The sequence below is a fragment of the Salvelinus namaycush genome, chromosome 15 (genome assembly GCF_016432855.1).
Source record: "Salvelinus namaycush isolate Seneca chromosome 15, SaNama_1.0, whole genome shotgun sequence".
NCBI classification, from domain to species: domain Eukaryota; kingdom Metazoa; phylum Chordata; class Actinopteri; order Salmoniformes; family Salmonidae; genus Salvelinus; species Salvelinus namaycush.
The window spans coordinates 4,846,821-4,854,310 of record NC_052321.1 but is presented as its reverse complement, the minus strand read 5'-3'; the positions used below and the strand labels follow the sequence as shown (position 1 = coordinate 4,854,310).

The 7,490-nt window shown below is 48.8% G+C and overlaps 2 protein-coding genes across 4 annotated transcripts in view; one reads left to right on the top strand and one right to left on the bottom strand.

Annotated features, from left to right (window-relative positions):
- The window catches only part of LOC120059732 (E3 ubiquitin-protein ligase TRIM9-like), a 1,105,060-nt gene that overhangs the window by 250,226 nt on the left and 847,344 nt on the right, over positions 1-7,490 (top strand). The gene's annotated exons all lie outside the window — the stretch shown is intronic.
- sh3yl1 (SH3 and SYLF domain containing 1) overlaps positions 1,474-7,490 on the bottom strand; it is a 52,808-nt gene continuing 46,791 nt past the window's right edge. For all 3 annotated transcript variants that reach the window (XM_039009232.1, XM_039009233.1, XM_039009234.1), the window contains 2 exons: positions 2,921-2,971; positions 1,474-2,628 (listed from right to left, as the gene is read on the bottom strand). In XM_039009232.1, the coding sequence (XP_038865160.1) occupies positions 2,426-2,628; positions 2,921-2,971 (254 nt within the window). In that variant the 3' untranslated portion in view covers positions 1,474-2,425. The remainder of the gene's footprint in view (positions 2,629-2,920; positions 2,972-7,490) is intronic.

The following is a 7,490-nucleotide window of genomic DNA, read 5'->3' as shown; positions in this document are numbered from 1 at the left end:
TGAAACTAACACGAACACTGTAAAAGTGTGAATATGTTTTATCGGTGTTATTTCCTACAATCTACACATGACCTAAATCAGCAGGTTTGTATGGGCGGGGGTTTTGGCTTTCCATGGTGACATCACCATGCGGTAAATTGGTTAACAGACCAATAACAAAGAGAGTTCCAAACCTCTCTGTCAATAACAGCTACTGTAGTTTTCAGTTTTCCACTTCACAAACTCACTCAGTCCGAGCAAAAATATTGCGTGCCAATTTTTTGTTGTTTCTAAAAAAACAATTTTTGTTGCCCATTTTCAATGGAAATCTATTACGGTAATGTAATTGTTAACCAGAAATGATTTGATATTTAAAGACTGCTGCATTGGACCTTTTAAACGCAGGACCATGTGTGTGTATTGCGGCGTTCACGCTAGGCGGACCAAGGATATTCTGGCAAAAAACTTGCTAACTGGTTGAACGCATATAACTACAACCAGTTAGAAATGTCAGTTCCCTGGTTCCGACTAGCAAGTGAACAAGGCCTGTGCGTGAACGAGGCCTGTGCGTGAACGAGGCCTGCGCGTGAACGAGGCCTGCGCGTGAACGAGGCCTGCGCGTGAACGAGGCCTGCGCGTGAACGAGGCCTGCGCGTGAACGAGGCCTGTGCGTGTTTGTGACACGAGGAAACGTGACAAACGGATCCTTGTACACACAGCTGTTCAGGGAGGTTCTGTGTGTCTGTGTGTTATTCTTTTACAATTATTATCGTCCCTTACCTTTCCTCTCCCCCCACCTTACTGCCATTTCTACACTGTTAACTTCCCTTGCAGCTTACTGCCATTCCTACTGGGTTAACATGAAACACAGTGTAGAAATGTCACTAAGGTGCCAGGGAAGTAGAGTTGACGGGAACGGGAGGCCTTCTTATCGTAAAGGGTCTTGTTGCCGTGGTTGTTATTGAACGCAGACGTCTGTGGTCGTGTGTAGGAATGTTGTCCTGTCCGGTGTCAGGGCCAGACTTGATATGACAGATTGTGCCTCAGTCTCTGCGGTTGTTTTGTTATAGGCCCATGACAGGCCGAGGAATGTTATCCTGTACAGATTTTCTGTTCTTTGCTACCTAACATTAAATTAAAAGATGGAATTTTCAAATTTCATAAGAACGCATGTGTCTTTTTCTAGGGCAATAATCTACTATACCAAGGTAGAACTTTACTCACCCTGGACAATCATTCACCACACACACGACAACCGTGTTTGTGAGTGGTGTGTTGGCATGTGGACATGGGGAAATTTGACTTAAAAAAAAAATAAATGACTGATATTACAGCCAGACCAGCCATGCTTGCACCAATCCAATGCTTTTAAAATGCATGACAGGGGCATATTAGGCGAAGGTAGAAACTGGGACCGCAACCTGATTGGCAGTAGAGACTGGAGTACAGCGCCCTCTTATGGCCAGAAGACAACTACACCTTTAACAGACAGTCTTCAACACGGTTCTTTAATACATATTCACACAGAGAGAAATCCGTACAAATCATCATTACATACACATGTTAAGATAAAACAAGATTATTTTATATTAAATACTTTGATCCAGCATCATATACAAATGGCAGTACGGAGAGAATACTGCACATAATCCCAGAAACTTTAGTTCAGAACATAAAATAACAAGCAGTTACAGATTTCCCCAATAATCTATAATGCATTTTATACAAACCAAAAAATAAAATAATCTATTGACTTCATTGTAACATGTCAAACACCCTTGTCAAGCCAGCCAATTTGTGACTTGACGTACAGTATATAAAATAATGAGTGAGAATATATAAACAGTGTACAGCGTCGAAGATAACATCACCTTACTTTAGCTTTCTTCTGTTCAATGCTTTAAAACTGGTACCTTTATTCACACAATCTCGCCGACCCAAACTGCACTGCACTGGCACGGATATTGTCTTTCTACATCACCCTTTCCAGCATGGTTCGGGTCTCTAGAAGTCAACAGAGCTGGCTGGTAACATCTGGGGTGTATTCATTAGTCAAAACACTGTGGCAAAACATTGTGCAACGAAAACAAGAGTTTCTATTGGACAAATTCAGGTAGGTCCCTCCCCGTTTTGGCTTCAAAAGCAGGCTGAACTTAGTGAACTGGACTATAGCGAGCCAGAGTAAAGTTCAGGTAGGAACAGTCCAATAGGAAGACAGCGTGGCTACCCATACATTGTGGAGTGTGTTAGAGTGTTAGTGTGTTAGTGACTGTGGGTGCATTTCCTCAGTGTCATCATGTGTCCATGTAGTGTGTTGAAAACATTACTCCCAGCAATATAAGTGTCCATGTGTGTGACAGACCTGTGTGTGTGTGTGTGTGTGTGTGTGTGTGTGTGTGTGTGTGTGTGTGTGTGTGTGTGTGTGTGTGTGTGTGTGTGTGTGTGTTCAGGGGTAGGAGACGAAGTTAGCGGGGAAGATTCCGGTCCGTCCGTTAAGCGTTCCCTCCCACCAGTCATACTGTGACTCTGTCTTGGTAACCACAGTGATGCGATCGCCAGGGTTGAAGCTCAGGTCGCCAGGCTGTTGCCCTGTGAACGGGTGTACCGCCGTGACGACTACAGGCCCCGCGTCCCACGTCTCGACCCCACCTAGGGAACAGTCCAATGATCACAGGTTTATTCAGTGAATAACACCGGGGAACAGCAGGCCTTGTTGAACGCACATCAAGTCATTACATGCAACATTCTCAAATCAACCTGTACTGAGTGAATGTTGCAGATACGATTCAACGGTTTCAGACCCACACATTAAATGTTACCTTTCAGGTATTATAACTGTCTATTTGTAAAGTCTTTAAATGTAAATTGTATTTTTGTCTAATGTATTTTTCGTTATGTGTCAGACAACATGGATCCTAATAATAATAATAATAATAAATACCGTAATCATTTTGGACTGTCCTTCTGCTACTTGGACTTCTCTTATAGGATTCTGAAACAGAAATACAACAGCGAGTGTCACCACAAGAGGGCAATACCAGCGCAGAGACAGACAGAGAGAGAGAGCACAGAGACAGACAGAGAGAGAGAGCACAGAGACAGACAGAGAGAGAGAGCACAGAGAGACAGAGAGAGAGAGCACAGAGAGACAGAGAGAGAGCGCACAGAGACAGACAGAGAGAGAGCGCAGAGACAGACAGAGAGAGAGAGAGCGCAGAGACAGACAGAGAGAGAGAGAGCGCAGAGACAGACAGAGAGAGAGAGAGCGCAGAGACAGACAGAGAGAGAGAGAGAGCGCAGAGACAGAGAGAGAGAGAGCACGCAGAGACAGACAGAGAGAGAGAGAGCACGCAGAGACAGACAGAGAGAGAGAGAGCACGCAGAGACAGACAGAGAGAGAGAGAGAGAGAGAGAGAGAGCACGCAGAGACAGACAGAGAGAGAGAGAGCACGCAGAGACAGACAGAGAGAGAGAGAGCACGCAGAGACAGAGAGAGAGAGAGAGCGCAGAGAGAGAGAGAGCACGCAGAGACAGACACAGACACAGAGAGAGAGAGAGCACGCAGAGACAGACACAGAGAGAGCACGCAGAGACAGACCGAGAGAGAGAGCGCAGAGACAGACCGAGAGAGAGAGCGCAGAGACAGAAAGAGAGAGAGCGCAGAGAGAGAGAGAGAGCGCAGAGACAGAGAGAGAGAGAGCGCAGAGAGAGAGAGAGCGCAGAGACAGAGAGAGAGAGAGAGAGAGAGCGCAGAGAGAGAGAGAGAGCGCAGAGACAGAGACAGAGAGAGAGAGAGCGCAGAGACAGAGAGAGAGAGCGCCGAGACAGACAGAGAGAGAGCGCCGAGACAGACAGAGAGAGAGCGCCGAGACAGACAGAGAGAGAGCGCCGAGACAGACAGAGAGAGAGCGCCGAGACAGACAGAGAGAGAGCGCCGAGACAGACAGAGAGAGAGCGCCGAGACAGACAGAGAGAGAGCGCCGAGACAGAGAGAGAGAGAGAGCGCAGAGACAGAGAGAGAGAGAGCGCCGAGACAGAGAGAGAGCGCCGAGACAGAGAGAGAGCGCCGAGACAGAGAGAGAGCGCCGAGACAGACAGAGAGAGAGCGCCGAGACAGACAGAGAGAGAGCGCCGAGACAGACAGAGAGAGAGCGCCGAGACAGACAGAGAGAGAGCGCCGAGACAGACAGAGAGAGAGCGCCGAGACAGAGAGAGAGAGAGCGCAGAGACAGAGAGAGAGAGCGCCGAGACAGACAGAGAGAGAGCGCCGAGACAGACAGAGAGAGAGCGCCGAGACAGACAGAGAGAGAGCGCAGAGACAGAGGATATGACAGAGGGGGTCTGGCAAGAAATATTACAATCAGTTCTAGGACACATTGCCCTCGATGGTTGTGAGGTCTGGGGTCCACTCATCAACCAATAATTCACCAAATGGTACAAACACCTAACTAAGAATCTGCATGCAGAATTTAGCAAAAATATACTTTGTGTACAACACAAAACACCAAGCAGAGCAGAATTAGGCCTGTAGTTATCAACATCCAGAGAAGAGCTGTTCAATTCTACATCCACCTAAAAGGAATGCTCACACATTCCACCACAAAGCCCTGACCTACAGAGATGAATGTAGAGAAAAGTCCCCTCAGCCAGCTGGTTCTGGGGCTCTGTTCACAAACACAAACAGACCCTCAGGACAGAAACACATTTAGACCAAACCAAATGATGAAGCAAAAAAATAACTATTTTGACACACTGGAAATGATCAACCATAAAAACAGAGCAAACTAGAATGTTATTTGGCCCTAAACAGAGAGTACAGTGGCAGAATACCTGACCACTGTGACGGAGACAAAATGAAGGAAAGCTTTGACTATGTACAGACGTGGCCTAAAGTTTTGAGACTGACACAAATATTAACTTCCACAAAGTTTGCTGCTTCAGTGTCTTTAGATATTTTTGTCAGATGTTACTATGGAATACTGAAGTACACTGCTCAAAAAAATAAAGGGAACACTTAAACAACACAATGTAACTCCAAGTCAATCACACTTCTGTGAAATCAAACTGTCCACTTAGGAAGCAACACCGATTGACAATAAATTTCACATGCTGTTGTGCAAATGGAATAGACAAAAGGTGGAAATTATAGGCAATTAGCAAGACACCCCCAATAAAGGAGTGGTTCTGCAGGTGGTGACCACAGACCACTTCTCAGTTCCTATGCTTCCTGGCTGATGTTTTGGTCACTTTTGAATGCTGGCGGTGCTTTCACTCTAGTGGTAGCATGAGACGGAGTCTACAACCCACACAAGTGGCTCAGGTAGTGCAGTTCATCCAGGATGGCACATCAATGCGAGCTGTGGCAAGAAGGTTTGCTGTGTCTGTCAGCATAGTGTCCAGAGCTTGGAGGCGCTACCAGGAGACAGGCCAGTACATCAGGAGACGTGGAGGAGGCCGTAGGAGGGCAACAACCCAGCAGCAGGACCGCTACCTCCGCCTTTGTGCAAGGAGGAGCACCACCAGAGCCCTGCAAAATGACCTCCAGCAGGCCACAAATGTGCAGCTCATGTCAGGCCAATGTTTGCAGTGTTGACCCTTCTTTTTCAAGACCTCTGCAATCCGCCCTGGCATGCTGTCAATTAACTTCTGGGCCACATCCTGACTGACGGCAGCCCATTCTTGCATAATCAATGCTTGGAGTTTGTCAGAATTTGTGGGGTTTTTGTTTGTCCACACGCCTCTTGAGGATTGACCACAAGTTCTCAATGGGATTAAGGTCTGGGAGTTTCCTGGCCATGGACCCAAAATATCGATGTTTTGTTCCCAGAGCCACTTAGTTATCACTTTTGCCTTATGGCAAGGTGCTCCATCATGCTGGAAAAGGCATTGTTCGTCACCAAACTGTTCCTGTTGGTTGGCAGAAGTTGCTCTTGGAGGATGTGTAGGATAACGAGAGAGAGAGCGCGCGCGCAGGATAACGAGAGAGAGCGCGCGCGCAGGATAACGAGAGAGAGCGCGCGCGCAGGATAACGAGAGAGAGCGCGCGCGCAGGATAACGAGAGAGAGCGCGCGCGCAGGATAACGAGAGAGAGCGCGCGCGCAGGATAACGAGAGAGAGCGCGCGCGCAGGATAACGAGAGAGAGCGCGCGCGCAGGATAACGAGAGAGAGCGCGCGCGCAGGATAACGAGAGAGAGCGCGCGCGCAGGATAACGAGAGAGAGCGCGCGCGCAGGATAACGAGAGAGAGCGCGCGCGCAGGATAACGAGAGAGAGCGCGCGCGCAGGATAACGAGAGAGAGCGCGCGCGCAGGATAACGAGAGAGAGCGCGCGCGCAGGATAACGAGAGAGAGCGCGCGCGCAGGATAACGAGAGAGAGCGCGCGCGCAGGATAACGAGAGAGAGCGCGCGCGCAGGATAACGAGAGAGAGCGCGCGCGCAGGATAACGAGAGAGAGCGCGCGCGCAGGATAACGAGAGAGAGCGCGCGCGCAGGATAACGAGAGAGAGCGCGCGCGCAGGATAACGAGAGAGAGCGCGCGAGAAGGATAACACGAGAGAGAGAGAGAGAGCGAGAAGGATAACACGAGAGAGAGAGAGAGAGCGAGAAGGATAACACGAGAGAGAGAGAGAGCGAGAAGGATAACACGAGAGAGAGAGAGCGAGAAGGATAACACGAGAGAGAGAGAGCGAGAAGGATAACACGAGAGAGAGAGAGAGAGAGAGAGAGAGCGAGAAGGATAACACGAGAGAGAGAGAGAGAGAGAGAGAGAGCGAGAAGGATAACGAGAGAGAGAGAGAGAGAGAGAGAGCGAGAAGGATAACGAGAGAGAGAGAGAGAGAGAGCGAGAAGGATAACGAGAGAGAGAGAGAGAGAGAGAGCGAGAAGGATAACGAGAGAGAGAGAGAGAGAGAGCGAGAAGGATAACGAGAGAGAGAGAGAGAGAGAGAGAGAGAGAGAGCGAGAAGGATAACGAGAGAGAGAGAGAGAGAGCGAGAAGGATAACGAGAGAGAGAGAGAGAGAGAGAGAGAGCGAGAAGGATAACGAGAGAGAGAGAGAGCGAGAGAGAGAGAGCGAGAAGGATAACGAGAGAGAGAGAGAGAGAGAGCGAGAAGGATAACGAGAGAGAGAGAGAGAGAGAGCGAGAGAGAGAGCGAGAAGGATAACGAGAGAGAGAGAGAGAGAGAGAGAGAGAGAGCGAGAAGGATAACGAGAGAGAGAGCGAGAAGGATAACGAGAGAGAGAGAGAGAGAGAGCGAGAAGGATAACGAGAGAGAGAGAGAGAGAGAGAGCGAGAGAGAGAGCGAGAAGGATAACGAGAGAGAGAGAGAGAGAGAGAGAGAGAGAGCGAGAAGGATAACGAGAGAGAGAGAGAGAGAGAGAGCGAGAAGGATAACGAGAGAGAGAGCGAGAACGAGAGAGAGAGCGAGAAGGATAACGAGAGAGAGCGAGAGAGAGAGAGAGCGCGAGCGGGATAACGAGAGAGAGAGAGAGCGCGAGCGGGATAACGA